Consider the following 21,148-nt stretch of genomic DNA (forward strand, 5'->3'; position numbering starts at 1 on the left):
TATATGCCAAGATAGCTGACTGATGTGGGGACAACTACCAGTGATGTCAGGTTCAGGTAGGTAAAAAAAAGTATAATATCAATATCAACCTGCAGGGCTGTTGCCATGGTGTCATCAGTCCTCCCTGCTGCAGTGGAGAAGCGTCTTATCATCCATAATACATCAAACTGTAACTACCTCTAATGAATGGAGCATCATTAGTGGGATGTACTTAATGGTTTGTCAAATAGATGATGTAAGAGCGTTTGAAGAGCAAGAGACTCACTCAGGGTCATGATTTGAGTTGTGATCCTCCGGTACAGAGCAGGCACGGCCACATACACGTAAATATGTATTCCTTACACATTTCTCTGTATTGTTTGAGGTAACTTGTAACCTGTTCAGCTCTCACTTATCTGTTTCCGAGATGAACATCGGCCTGAAGACTGTGTTCTTATTACACAAGCCAAGTAAAACATCCAACTTCAACTCTTTAAATAATGACTCATGCGATGTGTGTGTGCTGGCCAGCTTCACTGTTCACAAACAAGACGTAAGATAAAAGACCTTCTCAAATTCCCCCCCCATGGACAGGTGTAATACACAAACAAAGTATTCAAACTCATAAACACAGATTATGTATGTACACTCCCTTAAAGTCATACACACACAGCAAATGCATAGATGTAAACATAGAGGGAGGAAGTTGAGTAAATTCAGACAATAGTAGACAAAGGCTTCCATTCATGGGACAGAAACTGACTGGACTCATTAATCTTTCATTAAATATTTGTTTAATGTTTAACATTTTTCTGCATCAAGGCTAGATTTTGAGTTATATATTGGATTCTGAACTTTAAGAACAGCAACAACATAAAAATACTCTCACAACATATTGGCATTGCCATTTGTTAATGTCAAAATATCGAGACTTGTGCATTGTACTACTAAGTTTAATGCCCCATAAAGCAAAAATACCTTTGTGTGTATGTAAGATACAGATAAGGTGTTTAGAGTTGACAACATCCGCTTACCTTTAAACAGCTGGCGAGATGAAAAGGTGAACATTTGTCAACAAAGGTTTTGAAACTATAGCAACCCAGGTCAGCGGTTACCATGGGGACAGCCAAACTTTGCATTCCCCACATAGGCGAGATTGAGCTAGGATTCACCCCGCCGTCTGCTTGACACCCAACTCAAGAAGTGGTGGCACACACACACACACACACACACACACACACACACACACACACACACACACACACACACACACACACACACACACACACACACACACACACACACACACACTTCCATTCCTTACTAAATCCAATCTCTCTGCGTTTCTCAAAAACTTGTGTTATTGACATGAATTCAACCTCTGACACGGCGGTTTGTGACAGTTTGAAGTGCGAAAAACACACACAGTTCACCATTCCAAGACAACTTAAGACGGCTAACATGGGCGTCATCTCCTTTCTTCTCTGCTCTCTACTCACATACATACTAAGGAAACTTGTAGCAGGGTGTGTTACTGTAGGAAGGCTGATTGTCTTTGACAAGTGCACAGTAAGGGCAGGAGGTCCAGGGTTGGGGGCCTGTCACATGTAAAACACACAGGCTTTGATGTGCACTTCCAATGCGGTGGAGCCATAGCACACTGATGCAGCTGTCAGACTTGCATCAGTGGACAGATAAAATCAGCACTGAAAATGATGAAAATTCTGTGTGTGTGTGTGTGTGTGTGTGTGTGTGTGTGTTAGTTAGATTTACAAAATTGAATGTCCATCATTTGGAAAACAGACACCTACTCAAAATGATTGAAAATAAGTTTTGTTTCATTAGAGTACTCTTACTTCTAAAGCTCAGTCTGGGTTCAACCCCCTCAAACTTTACTATGCACCGATTCAGACACATGCTCCTCAGTGATGCCGCTGCTGATGATTATGGTGAAAGATGAAGGCTATTACTGCCGCTTGACCTACCTGCTTATGGCGAAAAGAAGAATCAAAGGACCCAAACGACCCCCCTCCGCTCTCCGCGAACTGTTTTTTTCAGGACAGCAGAAGCAAAAGCATCCAGATTATTACAAATATCTGCTCCTTCTGTAGCAGTAGGCATAGGGAGGCCTCATCCCCCGCTAGTCCTCCCTGCAGAGGCCTCATTTGTTTCCCATGAGATGAAGGAGGAACTGCTCAAATAAAAGCTGACCTTCTGGAGTTCACAACATCCTCAGACATTCAGGCTCCTTGAGCAAACATAACATGACAAAGTATTTTTTATATTTTTTCCTAAAATGAATATGCAAGAAGTAAAGTTTACTTTTGAACATTGGGTTTTGCAGTGATCTAACCACATGGATAAGAGCAGGCCTAAAAATAGGGCGAAGTAGCATGATGTTATCAGCTTTTATAAATTGCAATCTTCACATTATAAATCACAAAATTTCTTTCTCCTTTAAACGCGTGTCTTAATTTCATTTGAGAGCAGCAGATCTAATAGTTGTGGTAATCAATAATACTAATGAGATAAGATTGTCACAGACATGCCTCTCCAGAATTACAGTATGAAATGAATCTGTCAAGAGTTAGAAATGAAGGCCACACCCGGCCTGCAAATAATGTCATGTACACAGCAGCTCCAGCTCACTGATTAACAGCTCCAAATTCACCTGTTCTCCTGCAATCTCTTGGGTTCCTAACTAAATAGTTAGACATTTTGGAAAATACGCTTATTCCCTTTAAAATGAGAATGTTAATAGCACTTTCTTGCCTGTGCAATGAGTATGAAGCTGCGGCCAAGAGACAGTTAGCTCAGAGTAGCATAAAGACTACAAACAGGGGGAAACAGATAGCCTGGCTCTGACCCCGGGTTGAAGAATATCTAAAGCTATGTCTATTTGTTGTGTGTATTAACAGTGTTAACACTTCAGGTTGTAGTTTAATTGAGGTTAGGTGCTGGACTATTTCCTGGCAAGGTGCAGTCACTTCCTGGAATCTTGTCACTGTGAGATTGCCAAGCAATAACATGTTGCTTGTACACTTTGTAAAAAGTGGTGCTAATGCAGATAATTATTCTTTTTTTCTAGCTGCTTGCCCATGTCTTTATGCTAAGCTAAGCTAACCGGCTCCTTGCTGTATATTCATATTTAGTGTACAGATATTACAGGTGTTAAACCAATATGAAATCAAATACACAGCTAAATAAAACATCAAATAACTCAACTACCTGATCACATGACGGTACAAGGTATAACAAAGAAGTGTCAGGATTTTAAGAAAGATGACACTAACCTGAAAGAGAATGAGAAAAAGAGAGAGAGAGGTGAGAACCAAAGGGTGGCTCTACAATGCTCAGCGGGCCCCTGGCACAATTGTCTGGAGACCCGCCAACCGCAAACATTCCTGCCTTTCTTTTTGGACTCAGAGTTCTGGGGTGGCAGAGTGGCTCGGCAAGACTGGCATCAGGGTCAGAGTAAAAGATCTGCAGGGTGAGGGTAAGAATGGAAATAGGTAAACAACAATAATACAGGTGAGAAAAGAGAGAGAGAGAGAGAAAAAGAGAACAGAAGTAGGAGGCAAAACTACTCACTCCTCCCTTGCCCTCATTGTCTCCTCCTGTGTGCGATCAACTGGAGGGAGGTGCTCAGCTGGGAACAAGGAGAGAGACACCAGCTCTGAGGGAATAGGACGCACACACAATATGAGAGACATGGGAGTCTGATCAGGGCTGGAATGGGTCGTTCTGTACGGTAGGTTACTCTGCAGACCTGTTTCTGGAGGAAAACAGAGGGGCTGGACACAGGAGACGGACACAGGAATTCCAAGTCACAAGGGCTCCTGTGGCAGAGCAGGTCCTGGCTGGGTTGGGCTGGTATTCCAACCTCTCACGGTCATGAGTGTGACGGATGTAGAGTAGGACCAAGGAGGGGAAAAATCAGTTATAACTAAGAGGCATTGTTTAACTTCAACGGTCTGACCTGACCCCAATCAGGATGGGATCATCCGTGGACTTTGCTTGTTTGCTGTTGTTGGTTTTCACTCTGGGAGAGAACCACTTGGTGTCCGGGGGTTGTTCAGGGAAATGCTGCCGAGGCAGAGACCTGAGCTGCCTGACCACTGACTGGAGGATGGACCGCTTCTATGGGACATGCTACTGCGACGAGGGCTGTGTGAGGACCAGGGACTGCTGCTTCGACTACTTCACAGAATGCCCAGGTGAGGGATGGTTGGAGGGACGGCTCTCAGTGTGAATGTGTCACAAGTGGAGGAGCTGCTCGTTATTTGTGCACACACATAACTACGTGATACCAGTGGGAGATAACCTGTCCCATGAGATAACCCTTGCTAAAGATAGATTATCGGACAGAAGATAAAGATAGCTGGAGAAGGAAGATAATTTTCAGTACCTGGGCTGCTTATCACATACTGAATCTCTGATGACACAGAGCTGGATATGTTCCAAATTCATCTAAGGCATGTGAAATTGTTTGTGCATATTTATCTCCTCCTCCTAAGTTGTGCAGTACAAAACACAATGGAAACTCTTATTTTTCTTTTGCAGCACATATCCTGGCTGCTACATCACAAACCTGCCCTAATCAGTTCACCAAATAACCCAGGCAGCTCTGTGTCTAACCTCATTTCAGCCGACTGGCCCACATAATGGAATTAGTAAAAATATTTGAAGAATGTGATTCTGTCAATCAGTTGTGCAATTACAGTTCCAGGCAAACAAGCCGAGCGTACGTAATATGTGTTGTAGGCCGATAGAGACTAAATCTGCATGCTTAATGCATCAAAGCTTGATCATCAAAAAAACTGAGAGCGACTGAAAAGAAAGAAAAAGAAAATCACAGGACTTGGTGATTGAAGGGGTTGCTTACTTGGCATAATCTCAAACCACTTGGAGTAAAGCAGGAAACACTAATTCTACAAATCACAATCAATGCTTCAATTATCTAAAGTTATTTATTGGATATTTAGCTCCATTCACAGTAAAGCTGCAATAATGGAGTCTGCAAGAACACTGCAAGGCTTTACTCTTGCTGCGACTCGTAAGTGTCACCTCTGCACACACACTAAACTAATTGAATCAGGTTTTGGGTAAGGTCCAATTTCTATGAGTTTCACTGCAGTTTGATTGTTTGCTTCCACAAAGGATATCCTGTAATAATCTTTCTCCCACGATATGGGCGCCGACATCCAGCTCAGGACTGTACGGTGAGCGACTGGAGCTTTTGGAGCGGCTGTGCAAAGCCCTGCCAGCCTTCGGTGCGGGTCCGTGTTCGCCACATAGAGCAGCAGCCCAGTAACAGTGGAGGGCCCTGTCCCAGTCTAGAGCAACAGAGCGGCTGCAGGGAGTACAGAGACAGCATGGGTGGCCACTGTGGACAAGACTCAGGTACACAAATACATGATCAGTCCCTTGTTTCACTGTATCTGCAATTGCATCTGACTGTTTTTATATGATTTGTATGCATTTTTCCTTGACTTTGCACCTTAAATGTTCTTAAACTCAACTTACTAATAGAGTAGGGAACTGTTTTTTTCTTATCAGGTCCTGCATTCATCACCAGCATGGAGTTTGGCAAGGGAAGGCCAAAGCATGACAACTATGGAAACCCCCTGGACCCTGGGTAGGTTTCACATCCTGCTTCTAAAAAGCCTAAAATACTCTAAAATCAAGAGTTGAAAAGTTTATGAATGCTGCCAGGGGTTAGCTTCATTTTAATGTTAAGCTGTGTAACCCAAAACCTTTATATAAAAAAAAAAGAAAAAAAAAAGAAAGAAAAAAAGATGCTTCCATGTACCAGTAGGTGTTTGCTCACCTGGACGTCTGTCTGCAAACCATTAAATATAACAAATGCTGAGAGGCAGCTGTACACAACCCTTTGAAATCGAATACTATTCTTTAATAAGGACCAGCACATGCACAAAAGGCCTCGATGACAGTATGTGAGGTATTGTGTGCAGCACTGGGTCCCCATTTGTTGAATTAGCATTCCCATTTCCTTCCATACGTTATTGACTGATGTGGAAAATGATCCCTGTGTCACTCACAAACTGGGTGCTGATATCCTATTTTTTAAATTTACTTTAGTCTTCTAGCTTGATTAACTGGTCTTAATATCCCAGGAATGACTGTGTGACCCTCGTGACCCTGTGCCCACTCCCTCAAGGTTCTGTGTGGAATTCACACTGGAGTCCCGGACGCCCCACTGTACTGTGGAGAACCGGCCACACACACACTGGATGCGCTACATAACAGAAGGCTTTAAAGTGTGTGTGGCATGTGAACCTCCTGCCATGCGCAACAATAGTGGCAGCTGCCAAGGAGACGGTCTGGAATCAGACAAGTATGTACTTTTTATATGTGTGTGTTCTTTAAGGTTCATACAAACCTGGATTACTGACAATGATTTGATAGAACACAACTTTACATTTCGTGTTTTTCAAATGTTGCCATTTAAAGTTTTGTAGATGTGAATTTGTGAAATTGTTCACATGGTGGTGAAAGAAAACATAAACATTATGGGCTGTGACTGTGTTGCAGGGAAGCTTTGCTCCACTGGCAGGCGGTGGGGAACCATCAGTGCAGCGGGACCTGGAAGAAGATCCAGAAAACCCAGCTGTGTAACTGTCCGCCACAACACAGCTTTGTCTTCATCTGACCTAAACAAAGCACCGCAGAACATTCTCTGATCTGGTGTCCACAATAACATTTCACAGCCAAGCTCACTTCATCAGTGAGACTGAAATACTGTGTGCAGATCAGATGCTTTAAAAGAATTCCAACTCTAAGAAGAGACCCAAGAGTTGACTGTGGTGCAATGCAATTGTGTCTCTAATAGATAATATGCTACCGATAAAAAAGTATTTTTAACTCACTGCAATCACCATGCACCTTTCAATTGTTCTGTGTAACTTTGCAGCACGCTATGTAAAGACACTGTTGTAACTTGTCCAGTATTTCACCCTTTTTTTAGACATTAAGCACCCATCAAAGAAAATGTTTTGCATCATTTTAATCGTAACAAGCCATTGTTGTATTTGTTTGTTACAATGTTGAAGCAAAAAATGTTTAACTTAAAAGTACAACAATATTTTACAATTTTACATTTGTGACTTTATTTCCCCCCAAGAAAATATTACCATACAAAGATCAAACGTTCCTGATGATAGAGGCAAAACAAACAGTTGAGTTGAGTTGAGTGCCCTCTAGTGGTATGAATATATATTTGATGCCAACAAAGCCCAAAACACCAGCAACATAAAAGGATCTATTTTTTTAAGGCTTTAGCCAATGTGTTGAAAGGGGTTAAATGAGTCAAGTAGCTTATCCCAGGTTTCATTCACATGTGAACGGCTACATTGTAAAAGTTAGAGGTGCATAGTTACACATTTTGTAAACTATCATAGGCAATGCATATAGCTCAATGAATCATTATGTGTTGGGTGCCCTCTAGTGGTATATTTTCTTGGTGCAACCAAGCAGCAACATCACCGATAACACAAAGCGACATGTTCAAAAATGAAGCTATGGGCTGATTAAGCTTAAGCCAAGCCTTATTTACAGGTAAATCTCTACAATGTTAAATTTAGATAGGAGCACTTCCCTCTTCAGCCTACTCTATGTGTCTTCATTAGAACTCTCCAGCGGTCTTTGAGCATGGTGCCAGTGCGTCCCTCAAAGTCAAAATCCATTAATATGCGAGACCAGTTCCCCTGGCCGTGACATTTAACTCCATTCTCGAGGTATTTGTCAAGATGGGGTGTCCATTTCTAAACAAAGTAAAACATCAGGAATTACATTTTTCAGAAAGGCGACCTAAGTGGAAGTCAGAGTTTGAGAAATGCTTTACATTTTCACTTGACTTGGAATTGATTAACTGGTCATGAATGAGCCGTGTGGTTGAATTTACCTGAGGTGTTTTTTTTGGTTTTTTGATCTTCGAGGTGTCCATTGACTTCCTGGATGTCATCTCAGATAGCTCTGATGGTGGGAGGTTAAACATTGTCTTTATCTTTTTTTCATGCTCAGAAATGTGTAAGAAATATAATGTGGTGGTCATGGTGGTATTGATACATCAGATAAAATCTAAATACAATGTTTTTAAACAGAAAAATCTAAAAAGGGACAGAAAAGATCAAACTTACTGTTTATGGAGATTCTTCTGAGAGAGACAAACGGCTTCTTGCATGAATCACTTTGCCAAACATCCGGAATTTTGGTTGACAGTAGTTTCCGTTTGGTTCTGTTGAAGTGCCATACAGTGCAACATAAATATTTGTTACCCCACAGCATGCTGAATATCTGCTTTTACCCAGCCAAAAAATAATTTCAACACAAATTTCTACTCACCTCAAACAAACATCCTTCTTCTTGTTTACCCTGTTAAGATATAAATGTGCAGTATATTGTTCAAAACAGAACAGAAATGGATCATGCGCAAAGTTCAATTAATACAACTGGGGGTGCTCAAAAAGTTATTTCCTACTTTCTGCTCTCTGTTGCTTTGTTGGCTTCTTCTGACAGAGAGCTGTCCTCACATCCTCCAAAACCCTCAATGTTTTGTGACGACTGCACCATCTTTGTGGCTGCCTGATAAAAGACAAAAACACACAAACTAACATATTAGTTACTAAATATTACATTTCCATACTCATCCAAAACAATTAACTTCCAGGCTTTAAAGAATACTTCACCCACAAAATGACCACTTCTATATCAATTACTGAAGTGTATTATTAGTAAGGTTTAAGCAAAAATGTGTGTTTTTGTTAAGTACTGAGCATATGACTGGATAAATGCTCCACTACTTGTGTGAGAGTTTGTTAACGGATGTTTTGATATAGTTTTGCTGTTTTTAAAAGTGGCCCCTATTTATTCCAATTCATCAAGACTTCTCTGTGTTTTTGGAATTTTGCTTCAACATGGAGGCACATAAGAAAAACTTAGTTAACTTTTAGGTCAAGCTAACACGGGGTGGGTAATTGATATACAAAGGGTCATTTTGTGGGTGAAGTATTCCTTTAAGTATTGCTATAATGTGAAAGCAAAACTAACGAGGCCTGTCATTACAATACCCTTCTATGTTCAACCTTGGTCAGCAGGTTCTATGTAAATCATTTTTGAAACGCTCATGCATAAGTGAGCTGTTGGACCCCGAGGAGGACTATGATGTATGTGGCAGTTTGTCCTTCCAAATAATTTGGGTGACAAATTGTCAATTAGCTATGACTGATAATGTCACATCAGCACCTTCAGTTGGTCAAAGCACCATTACTCGGAAGGACGAGAGTGTACCTGAGAGGCACACAAGATCAAGAAAATGTATGGTCTGCTGTTTGTTAAACCTTGCCGTTAGCTGTGGCAAAAATATTGGATACCTGATGTATTGGCCAATTAAATCACATGTAACCGAAGATATTCTCCATCTCATAAACAGAAGAGCGACAATTTTTTTTAAATTGTAATCGCATTTGTTTGGATTAAAAGCATATAAATTATATATTGATTTGAAACTTTCAAGCATCAAATACCGCACCACTCAAAATATATTTTAAATTTGTGAGCAAGGAGGGGATTAATCCTCCTGGTTGATGTGTTGCACCAATACGGAATGATTTATTGCAGCTATTCTAATCCTTATTTTTCAGCCATATAAAGTCGATCCTTAATTTTACATTGTCATTAGTCGTGCAGGGCTAGCAGTATATCAAATGTTTACTCTCATTATAAATAGACAACAATAGATCATTTTATTTTTGAAATAACAGTCTAACACTTGTGCTTTGTCTTTCTGCACAACCAACTTCCAGAGGTCATGTTAAACTACGCTGAACAGCTCTTGTCAATCATCTCTTCCACATTTTAAGTTTCTAAATAGTCTACTGGTCTGTGATCTGTTAAAACATGTTCAATCAAGTTAATGGAAAACATACAGGAAATGTATTTGCAGCGACATTTATTTGTACTCCAGTTGAAGGTGGATCGGCCCTTTTGTCAAGCTTGCCTCTCTACATTTTATGAACTAGGTTGAACGCGGAAGGTTTGACCTAGAGACATTTGGACACAGGTTGGGACCTACAACATACGGGCTCAGGTCCTGTACCTTGATAAGGTAGTCAGAGGGATTCTTCTCCAAGTAGGCATCCAAGTAAGACTTGATTGTCTCCAGCAGGCGGCTGTAGCTGAAGCTGATGATGAATGGGTGGTAGATTTCCCTCTGTGTCACAATTGTCGACAGCTTTACTATCAAGTTCTGTTGAAAAATATTAGTTGATGAACATTAAAGTCAATCATTTTAGGCCAGAAATCATTCCAGTACTGGCACTGTGCTTTTGAAAAGAAAAGAGACAGTAATGGACATACAGACCTGAGGGAACTCATGGTTATTCTCAAACCACTTGATGGCAGAGGAGGCAGAAGATCTTTTGCCTTTCTCCAAGCACACAGCCACAGACTGGGAAGACGGGCAAATGCATCAGACTCTTAATCAAAATTAAGACAAAGCATCCCCGTGTGAACTTTAACCTTGTTTTTAACAGCAGACTTTAGCGTTCTCCTGAATTCATTTTATTAGTTAAATCACACCCGAACACATGTAAAGCCATGTCTGGGCATTCTCCGATCTTTTCTCAATACAGCCCCCCAAATAATTTATCTTATTACCTGAACAAGCAAAAGATGGGTGATGTTTTCGAACAAACTTTCGTCTTCCACAGTGTGCTTTAGCGTTGACCATATTTTGGCAGCAGACATCAGAGGCATCACATGGACGTCCTCTTCAAACTGGACATCTGGGGGAAAACAGTGTATTATATGGTTCAAACAGGCCACTGAGTTTTGGTGAGTGTGTGGACATTTGTACTTATGTGTGTATAAGATAAGATAAGATAAGATAAGATAAGATAAGATAAGATAAGATAAGATAAGATAAGATAATCCTTTATTAGTCCCGCAGTGGGGAAATTTACAGGATTACAGCAGCATAGAGGATAGTGCAAACAAGAGACATAGTCAAAAATAAGTATTATAAATAAGCAAATGAGCAATAAAAAACCCCAGTAAAAAACAGTAAAGAATCCACAGTAACTGAAATATTATATATACAGACAGAAACTATTATAACTATTGTATTGCACAGTGTATTTGTATTGCACAGCAATGTAAAGAAGCAAGGGCTACTTTTTAAAAACCATGGATTTTATAATAAAGTTACTTTTCTGATATTGCAGCTGTTACAGCAAATGTCATAAAAACCTTGACTCCATGTCTCCATCATCTATGTGTTTTTACATGAGCTTTAATGTCAGCTGGGATCAGTTTCAACTAGTAAACCTTCTCGGGCATAAACTGTAAACAGATCCCAGATCAGTTGTCACCATAGCCTAGTTTCTCTGGGGATTTTCGTAGTAATTTGCCTCTGCACTATACTTTTACTCTGGTTTATGCTTTAAGATGCTTGTTTAAGAAAGGAGATGCACTTATGACTTCTGGTGACTAGGGCTCTTGGTTACCTATCGTTGAGGTCCCTTACATCCACCCGGTCACAGTTTTTCTGTCCTGGCCCCTCAGTGGTGGAATGAACTCCCCACTGACGTCAGGACAGCAGAGTCGCTGCCCATCTTTAGGCGCAGGCTGAAAACTCACCTCTTCAGAGAAGTACTACCCTGAGCCATTCCTAAACGTAGCACTTATTGCTCGTATTAGTTGTTGCACTTATTGAATTTGTATTTGTTTACTGCACTTATCCTATTATAGTAAGTTTGTACAAACTTACTATATTCGGATTAGTCTGTTGCAATTATTGTTTTCGTAGTAATTTGCCTCTGCACTATACTTTTGCTCTGGTTTATGCTTTAAGATGCTTGTTTAAGAAAATGCATATGAGTGACTAGTAGTTCTCTTGATTGTAAGTCGCTTTGGATAAAAGCGTCTGCTAAATGACTGTAATGTAATGTAATGTAATGTAATGTATGTAATGTAATGTATGTAATGTAATGTAATGTAATGTAATGTAATGTAATGTAATGTAATGTAATGTAATGTAATGTATGTAATGTAATGTATGTAATGTAATGTATGTAATGTAATGTATGTAATGTAATGTAATGTAAATGTAATGTAATGTAATGTAATGGATGCTTACTGTAGGTTCTGACCTCCATGCAGTACTAACACATGCAGATGTAGACAGATGTTTCAGAGGGACTTAAACAACTTACCCAACTGGTTTCCATGCATGACTCTTGCAAGGAAGGCACATATGATCTTTTTCTCATGGTGGACACTTCCTGTCAGTGATGGACACATGGCTGAAATCAGAAAGGTAAGATTACACTGTATGATCAATAATATGGAAGATACACCGCCTAGATACTTTAAACAAGACTAAACTCACCCTGGAAAGTCGAAAGAGTTTCATTGAATTCATCAAACTCTCCTTCCTTGAATCTCCGACACAGACTAACAAACATGAAGTCCAGAATCCACTGAGAAGCAACACCGGTGACTTGGGAGAAACTGACACTTCCTGAATCTCTCACAGCTGTAGCCTTTTTATTCTCAACTTCAGAGGCCATGTTTGTTTGTGTTTTTAGTTTCAATTCGTCTCTTTTTTGTTGTTTTTGTTGTTTGATTTCCGCGCGTTGTTGCTCATTCAGAGCTTCTTGATATTCTGCAGCGCCCCCTTGCGGTTGGGAGGAGTAACTACTCATACAGCTTTAAACAAGTAATAATAATAATAATAATGGATTTACAGGGTAGAACAATCACAATAATCAAATATAATAATAAAACACTAAAAACAAAACAAAAAATAAAATAAAAATTTAAATGAATTAATTAATTTAATTACATTACATTACATTACAGTCATTTAGCAGACGCTTTTATCCAAAGCGACTTACAGTCAGTAGTATGTTACATATCATTCACCCATTCACACACTGATGACAGGCTACCATCAAGCTGCCACCATCAGACTCTAACTAACATTCATGCAACATCCAGTCCACACCGATGGCAAGCCTTCAGGAGCAACTTGGGGTTAAGTGTCTTGCCCAAGGACACATCGACTGCCGAAGCCGGGTATCGAACCACCTTGCTCTCCACTACGCCACAGCCGCCTTTAATCATAATGAAATCTAAGAATATCTATTAAAACTGAACAACCACCCAAACACAAGCAATCTAAGTTATCAAGACCTTAGGGGAAGGCAGAGAGGAACAGGTGAGTTTGATATTGACCCTTTGTGTTTGGACTGTGTCAGAGCAATGACTTTAAACTGTTAAGCTGTGTTACTGTTTTCGGCTGCATTGCAGTGAAATATGTGTATGTAAACACACACTGTAAGGGGATCCTTTTTTTTTTTTTCCTAGCAGGCAATCCATAAAATGAGTTTAACTACACTATGCCATTTGCCAAAAAATCTGCAAAAATGCCTTTGAGCGGACAATATGAAGCTTGTTGATATCTTCAAACTCTAGAACTAATGGAACGTGTTTACGACATGGGTGGGTGATCTTGTCTGTGCTCATTTTACTTTAAAATGTCCCTAATGTTTAAGCTAAAAAAACGGTGAAAAAAAAGTTAAGGTGTCTACACACAAAAGGAAAGAAAAGTTATGGAATATCAGATGGCACCTTGTAGGCATTGTGTCCTATAAAATGTGCATGTTTACAGTTTACAATACAACTGAGAAAAGTGGATATTAGAAAAATGAATGTAAACAACCCCACCCCACCTTTTATGTATCGACTCTTGGAGTGTAATAGACACTGTTATTGTTAACGTATGTGATACGATGGATGTAATAGATACGGTCATTCTGGCCCCATGAGATACAATAAATACAGAGACGATAGGCCGAATACTATAATGCATAACATCTTTACTTACTTTTAGAGTGCATGGGTTCCTTCAGTTTTTTCCATATTAAAGACGTAACATGCCAGAGCTTTCTGGTTTTGAGTTTTGGGAAGGCTGTTTGGCAGCAGTACACAAGAGCAATGTGAAAATCAATAAATTGCATCTAATGGAATGGAATACATTTCTCTCCAGTGATCAACCATTGATCAGCCAGTCTCACCAGATTGCTGAGTTATCTGTACTTTGGATGTAAAAAAAACAAGCATACCTTCTTGCTGCAAACACCAGACAGTATTAATTTCCTGTATTTATAAACCGATATATTTGTATTATATAATGTAACAATCCTTATTAAGCAAAACATGCATGCAGAAAATGCTATTAAACTTATGAACAACAGCTCATTTGTAAAGTAGAGAACAGCAGACACACAAACACTTGAGTTATATACACATTTATTTGTTATTCTGCATATGCTAATAGACGTAATGGGGAACAATGCTCTACAGAAATGTTGACATACATGTACCATAACGAAGTGTTCTGTGGTCACATAATTGTTTGGACTACTACATGCATAGGCCTACAATGATGTTGCTTCAAACAGAAACAGTCTGTAGCTCAGAATGTGTCCAATGATAATGCTCTCTAAAAGTTGAACAGAAGAATAACAAAATCAAAACCTGTTAAGAGGCAGAATACACAGAGACTTAAGAATAAACAATGAAGCTTAATGCATTTCAGGGAGCAAGGTTTGGTAAGCACGCATGAGTCACAATACCCATTCTCCCAGAGAAAATAAAGACACAGCCTTTCCACTCTGTATGGTATCACAGATGATAATTCTATCGTAAGACAGTGAGACGGAGAACAGTCCTTTCACTGTCAGCTCACAGAATTAATTTCAGTATCCACACAAACATCATCCCAAGGGAATATATCTGATCAATCCAAATCCCTTATTTCTCTACCCTACCTGTCAAAATGAAGGATCACTCGAGGCTAACACTGAGACATGATCACTACAAACAAGGGATGAAAGGAAAAACGTCAAATTGAACGTACAAGTACAGAAAATAAATAGCTTTAACGGGAAGATCATCATCATAAAAAAAAAAAATGAAAACCCCAAAACCACAACAACCACCGCTGAACCCGCATTTTACTTTGGAGCGTACCAAAGAATCTCTGATTCCAATGAAGGATCAATCATTTAAAAGATAACTCCATGATCTCTGACGTGAATCTCTGACCGGAGTTAAATTATGTTGGTCTGGGCGTACAGTATGTACTCAGACAAAAGATAAATATGGACCACAGCTGATCACTGATGTGATGGAACCATTTGGGAGGACTCCATTTAATCTTGGCCTTCCTTTCACCCATTGATCACTGTGCCTGAGGGCATGCCATGGAGTCAGAGCCCCTGAAGCTGCAGGGATTAGAGCGCTCTGTGCTGTCAGCATGGGAAATAATCGGATGTGTTATTTCAGTGACAGTAGGGATCTCTTCCTGTCTGTCTATGGTCAGTTAGACATTCTCCTTCTGTCTATTTATCTTAAACTCTAACAGTCAAACTTATCTCCCTATGTTGGGGCTCTTTTCTGCCTCACTGAAGACTGATGGGGGGTGGATACTGAATGGTGACGCACGGATTACCCAGGAGGAGGGAGAAAATATTGCCGCTCCTTACTCCGGGAGCCAAGACATCAATGTGGATTTGACAACATCACCTTTCAAAAAGTACAGAAGTTACTATTTGACAATAGCTGTTAAAGAAAAAAAACAGAGAATCTATCCAATCGGAACATCAGAGAGTTATAGAAAACCTGAGAACTCAATAACATTACTTGTGTGTATTACATAAAGACCTGATTTCTCCTATAAAATTAGAATTTTCTGTACAGTGCTATATGAACAAAGCAAAATGACTTGCTACCTTCTCATAAACAGCAGTGTTATGAAAAGGCACGCATCATTTCAACCACCATATGGCAGGAAATTGTGGTCGTGCTCTATTTTGGTTTAGAAAAAATAGAATAATTCTCAACGTTAATTCACAAAAAACATAAAATCCTTTGTGTGGCCATTGGAATTAGGTTATCTTAATATCGTCCTCAGACATTTGTTAGATTATGTAAATCTAACAGCAATATAAAAGGCCCAAAGTGGTCAATTTGGATCCCCGTTCCCACAGATAATCAAATTTGAGGTCCATTGATATATGGCATTAAGATGCTAGACAGCATATACCAGCCATATAATACGAAAAAGGAAAAGTCAAATTCTCATTTGCATTGTTTGTTGAGATTCTGGTAGTTGTAATACTGTTTTGCCTCATATTAAAGATATAGCATTTGAAAAATACAAGTAATTTCTGCCTGTACACTTACAAATCCCATAGACAGAAGATAAAGTGCCACAATTCTTGGCCTGCATAGTTTGCAGTATGCGGTATTGCACATTCCACACCTCTCTGTGAGAACACAAAAAACATGATAATAATGCGGAAAAAGAAAGAAAACAATAAAACAAACAACAAAGAACTCACCCACGAACTTCCTGTCAGTACCATTCTGGTTTGTGTGGCTTTCACAAACACACTGCTAGTACACTCATCCAAGTGCCATGCTGAAAACAATAAACATAAATATTCCAGCAATAAAATTGGAATCAAAAGGCAACATACAACAGATATTTTCAGTCAGTGTAAAACAAAAGCGAGAAAGAAGACAAGAGAAAAAAAACAAAATAAAAACTCCTTTGGGTTTAAGTTTGACTGAAAATAGTTTTGTTCACAATAAAACACAATAAATTACAGTCCAAGACACTACGGATATACAAAAAAAAAGATGCCTTAAACTTGTCAGCATAATGGGATAAACTTGCAGTAGTATTGAAAAAATGTCAATAATGACATCAGGGAGCTGAGGATAGGATAATGAACACGATGCAGGTAAACAAACCATAAGGAAAATAAAACAAAACCCATAACTACTGTCATAATGCATGTTATTACTGTATATGTTACTATGCAGCTGAGATAGTTGAAAGCTTGTCAGTGTGCTTGATTTGGTCCATTGATATCAGAAGGAATATTGTCCTTTTTTGTGGTAGTCTATCCCTTTTGAATTGCCAAAATGGATAATTATAGTGTAAAGCATATATAAGTGTATTAATGACCAGATCTAATGTGCGGAATAAATAAATAGTCTTAACTCTGTATTATGGAATCTCACTTATCTACCGTAGATAATTTTTTTTACAACCAATCTAGACCTACGTCCTATAATTTATTCTTAAAACTACTTTTAGATGTATATATCTGATGTCGGAGAGTAAATAAGATTTTTTTTTTCCGATTTGGATGGAATCAAAAGGCTTGAACAAGGAATAAAACATCTTACACCTTGTTGTAACTTCTGACACCACATAATAAATATTTTCACTAGCAGTAGTATCTGCTAGTTCCTGTCCTTACTAGTTACATACATATTTGGCAACTATAGGTTAGTTAGGGGTGGTGTTTGTCAAAGACTGAATATCGGATGCTCAACTGAAAGTTCAACAGTTGTTATGGAAACCAAAAGCAATAATGTCAACGTTACAGTTTTCATACACCATTTTTCACACGAAAAAACATTATAGGGTCATAGTGGGAACGCTTTGCATTTCCACAAAAGGTAATGATATGTTTTTTTATAGGTCGCTACGATGCAACACCCAGTCTGAGGGCTCTAAACTCATCCCTCCCACCCCTCCCTTTCACATTACAAATATTTGTACCTTCAGTGCCAGTTTTCCGATACCATCCTGTGCATTGTCATTGCCTTAGATGTCCTAGTATTTACAGTGGAGCGCTTTCAGCAAACTAAGCACCGTAAAATATCTGTCTTTTTTAAATGCATGCTTTTACAGATAAGTCCCTCTGTGCATTTCCTTCTTTTGCTAGAAAAAGGAGACTGTCATTATGTACATTTGGGTGGACAAAAATGTCAACATAAATTGATGAATTCCCGATGTTTTTCAAGAGCCTCCTCTTTGAGCCCACTGTTTGCCCAGAGTCATTCTCAAATCTGCACGGAGAACTGCAGTTTCTTTTTCAGCAAATCACAACAACACAAGTAAAAGGGACTTGTCATGCCATGCAAAAATATCTTTCACTACAACTGTACCCTTGTCTTTTCTTTCCTGCTCTCCCACGCACCAGGCTGAGGTTGCAGTGGGTCTGTTGTCCCTCTGAGCTTCTCCTACAGTCACATGCTGGTTTCACAGGTCGGAGAGAGGCTCCCATCCCCGGGTATCAGGTGGATATCGGATGTAAACATGTGGTTCTCTACTTTGTGTCCACTTTGGTTGCTGTCAGCATTGGTTTCCCCGCCTGCCCCGACCACAGCTTGGGTGCAATTTTGTGCTGCTGTCTTAGGAGACAATGGTGCAACTGCAGCTCCCGCCACTTCCATCAGATGCTTCTCCTTGTGGTTCTCCGTGGCTTGATCTTCATCGCCAGGTGGGGTGTCTACCACCAGCCTCTCAGGGGACAACGGGCAGGTCTCCTCCTCTGTGACTGGGAGCAGCTCCTCTGTACTCGGGATGAGCGGGGACATCTCTCCCTCTGGGGTCTCGTCTTCCAGGATGCTGGAGCTGATGTCTCCAGGAGAGGTAGTGCTGGGCGGTGTTAGCGGGCCTTCAGCAGAGGTCTTGGTGAAGTTCACCTTCAACTCCTTTACTTTAAGAGGGTTATTCCCTCTTGGAGAGCTCTGGATATTCTCCACAGCACTGTTGAAGCTCTCCCCGTCCTCTACGTGGTCACCTGGGTTGACGGATTCGTAGAGGCCATCTTTGAGTATGACGCCAGGAGAGCCGGGGTCATCAATGGCCCTCAGTTGGCTTAAATCGAGAAAGGGTGGGGCCCTGGGGTGTCTGATTGTACAGGGCCCAGCATCTTCCTCATCTGAGTTACAGTCTTGTTCTTTAAAGTCTGAGCAGCCCGCAAAGTTATCTGGAAAGGGGGGTTGGACCTCCTTCATCTCCAGCTCTACTTCTTCTTTTAATGTAAATTCAGGGCTTTGAGATTTCTTAGGTGAAACAGGGGCGGTCATTGTTGTGCTCAGAGTGCTCATGGAGCTTGTAGTGTTGAGGTTGGTGAAGGACTGTGACCTGGTCATCTGGTTGTACATGTCCTCCAGTTTCTGCGCGTTAAGGTGCTGTGGGGTCCTGTTTGTCCGCTGGGGACTTCCAGTGGTGTTGATGGTTATACGAGGGGAGCTTTGCGGCTCAGGGTCTCTTTTAACTGGAGATTTCAGGTCAGTCTCTGAGGAAGCGTGCCTGGTTGAGCTGCCCCATCGGCTAGGCGACAGGTGGTTGTCCATAGAGGTCTTTTCCTCTCCTTTCTCCACCACCACATCCATCAGTTCCATACTGCGGGCAAAGGCATCCTTTAAGTTCATTGACACAATGCTTCCATTCCTCTTGGCTCTCTCCAAAGCCTCCCTCCTCTTGATGGCCTTCTCCTGCCTCTTCTGCTCCTTGTAGAACTCAGAGAAGTTGTTGACAATAATGGGGATGGGTAGGGCAATTACCAGCACCCCTGCAATGCAGCAGAGCCCACCCACAATTTTTCCAAGTAAAGTCTGTGGGTAAATGTCACCATAACCCACTGTAGTCATTGTAATGGTTGCCCACCAGAATGAGGCGGGGATACTGGTGAATTTGGTGGCATCTTCATCTTTCTCAGCAAAGAAGACCAAGCTGGAAAATATCATGATGCCCATGGCAAGAAATAAAATGAGCAGCCCCAGTTCATTGTAGCTCCTTCTCAAAGTAAACCCTAGAGACTGGAGCCCTGTGGAGTGCCGGGCCAACTTCAGGATCCTCAATATTCTCATGATCCTGAATATCTGCACCACACGGCGCACATTTTGGAACTGCAGCACGCTCTTGTTGGACTCAGTTAGGAAGATTGTGACATAGTAGGGCAAGATGGCCAGCAAGTCAATGACATTCAGCGGGCCTTTAAAGAACTTCCACTTGTTGGGTGAGGAGAGGAAGCGAAGGAGGTATTCCATGGTAAACCAGGCGATACACACGGCCTCCACGTGGGCCAGCTGGGGGTTATCGTTGGCCTGGCCAAACTCATCTGTGACCTGGAGCTCTGGTAAGGTGTTGAGAGACAGAGCGATAGTGGAGAGGACGATGAACAGGATCGAGATGATGGCTAGAATCTGAAAGAGAGAACAGAAAGGAACAAAATATTAGCAGGATTCGGAAATGTGTCTATGTTCATGTGACTTTCATTGTCGTTATTAAAAACACTGGAAAATAGGATAATTATTCTGAATTATTGTAAATACACACTAGGCATGAGCCATCAAATGTTGACTTAAGATATAGATCTATTTTTGGCCTATCAATCAGCATGTGATGGCTCAGAAGTTGTTACAGATATGGGATACCCTGTGAATAATCATAGGTGTCTGGTTTGAATTAGGGACAGAAAAAAATGCACGAATAAAGGCTGAATGGTGTGAAATATAATCTAATTGATGTGAATGCATGTCACAGTATTGTTCGTATGGACAAAGGCAGATAGCGTGGCAATTTGTAAAAAGACAAAAGAAGCTAACAAATGACAACCTAAATCTTTGAATGAATGCAGTTATGCAGGATAGATTATTACATGAGGGGGGAATTTAAATAAGGGGAAATAACTAGGCCAGAAATCATTTTGGAAGAGGAGGAGTGTTTGTGTGTGTGGACCCATCTACTAAAGAAAAAAAAGGTTTAAAGGATTTTGGCTCCACTTTTTGGCAAAAGTCTAAAATCCCCCCCAACTGTCTCAGAATATAATTTATTGTTTTCAGTGATAAAAGAAAAATAACTGCAAACAAGATTTTGAAAACTTGTGTTTGTACTAGTGAAATTTAAAATGCTTTGACATTGTTTCCTGTGCCTTCTGCTGAGTAAAAGCGGTAGGTAAGAACTTCCTGCATAATCCTATGAGGTCAGCGTAGCATGAGGCAGCGTTTTAACTGCAGCTCTTTACCTTGACCAGAATTTATTGACAATGATAGATTAAATCTGACCTTAGATGTTCTAATTGAGGTTGGGGTATTTATAAAATGAGTTTGTGTGAGCAATAAATGGTGAGTAGTTTCACTGTAACATCGTGTTGTGTGATGAGTATGTGTGACTTGTTCGTACAGAGTGAAACGTATTAATTACATGGTTCTCTCATCATTCGTCCCTTAATTTCTATAGTACCTCTCCATGCTTTATCTGTGCCTCTGC

General features: G+C 40.3%; 3 protein-coding genes across 5 annotated transcripts in view; 1 reads left to right on the plus strand and 2 right to left on the minus strand.

Annotated features, from left to right (window-relative positions):
* The first annotated feature begins 3,596 nt into the window (after positions 1–3,596).
* Positions 3,597–6,659, plus strand: LOC129110582 (somatomedin-B and thrombospondin type-1 domain-containing protein). The gene is made up of 5 exons (XM_054622693.1): positions 3,597–4,196; positions 5,188–5,382; positions 5,539–5,617; positions 6,161–6,337; positions 6,535–6,659. Exons 1-5 carry the CDS (start codon positions 3,974–3,976, stop codon positions 6,650–6,652), a joined length of 792 nt encoding a protein of 263 aa, XP_054478668.1. The 5' UTR covers positions 3,597–3,973; the 3' UTR covers positions 6,653–6,659.
* Positions 6,660–7,596: 937 nt separating this feature from the next.
* On the minus strand, positions 7,597–12,579 carry terf1 (telomeric repeat binding factor (NIMA-interacting) 1). 3 transcript variants are annotated; one of them, XM_054622691.1, is made up of 10 exons: positions 12,389–12,579; positions 12,213–12,281; positions 10,657–10,784; positions 10,361–10,447; positions 10,097–10,246; positions 8,480–8,583; positions 8,344–8,373; positions 8,139–8,236; positions 7,904–7,974; positions 7,597–7,763 (listed from the first exon to the last, which is right to left on the minus strand). In XM_054622691.1, exons 1-10 carry the CDS (start codon positions 12,567–12,569, stop codon positions 7,602–7,604), a joined length of 1,080 nt encoding a protein of 359 aa, XP_054478666.1. In that variant the 5' UTR covers positions 12,570–12,579; the 3' UTR covers positions 7,597–7,601. The 3 variants fall into 3 exon arrangements, with proteins under 3 accessions (XP_054478666.1, XP_054478665.1, XP_054478667.1); XM_054622690.1 differs by having other exon boundaries at positions 12,213–12,302; XM_054622692.1 differs by lacking the exon at positions 8,344–8,373 and having other exon boundaries at positions 12,213–12,302.
* Positions 12,580–18,114: 5,535 nt separating this feature from the next.
* The window catches only part of kcnb2b (potassium voltage-gated channel subfamily B member 2b), a 73,510-nt gene continuing 70,476 nt past the window's right edge, over positions 18,115–21,148 (minus strand). The window contains exon 2 of the mRNA XM_054622689.1: positions 18,115–20,082. Within this exon, the coding sequence (XP_054478664.1) occupies positions 18,115–20,082 (1,968 nt within the window). The remainder of the gene's footprint in view (positions 20,083–21,148) is intronic.

The sequence above is a fragment of the Anoplopoma fimbria genome, chromosome 21 (genome assembly GCF_027596085.1).
Source record: "Anoplopoma fimbria isolate UVic2021 breed Golden Eagle Sablefish chromosome 21, Afim_UVic_2022, whole genome shotgun sequence".
NCBI classification, from domain to species: Eukaryota; Metazoa; Chordata; class Actinopteri; order Perciformes; family Anoplopomatidae; genus Anoplopoma; species Anoplopoma fimbria.

What these genes read in the sequence shown, in the direction of transcription:
- LOC129110582 (XM_054622693.1), top strand. Translation starts at nt 3,974, where the DNA reads ATGGGATCATCCGTGGACTTTGCTTGTTTGCTGTTGTTGGTTTTCACT. An exon ending in CCACTGTGGACAAGACTCAG is followed by an intron (nt 5,383 to 5,538) that starts GTACACAAATAC and finishes TTTTCTTATCAG; the next exon opens with GTCCTGCATTCATCACCAGC. An exon ending in GGAAACCCCCTGGACCCTGG is followed by an intron (nt 5,618 to 6,160) that starts GTAGGTTTCACA and finishes CACTCCCTCAAG; the next exon opens with GTTCTGTGTGGAATTCACAC.
- terf1 (XM_054622690.1), bottom strand. Translation starts at nt 12,569, where the DNA reads ATGGCCTCTGAAGTTGAGAATAAAAAGGCTACAGCTGTGAGAGATTCA. An exon ending in CATGCATGGAAACCAGTTGG is followed by an intron (nt 10,785 to 12,212) that starts GTAAGTTGTTTA and finishes GTTTTCCCCCAG; the next exon opens with ATGTCCAGTTTGAAGAGGAC. An exon ending in AACCAAAAAAAACACCTCAG is followed by an intron (nt 7,764 to 7,903) that starts GTAAATTCAACC and finishes TACTTTGTTTAG; the next exon opens with AAATGGACACCCCATCTTGA.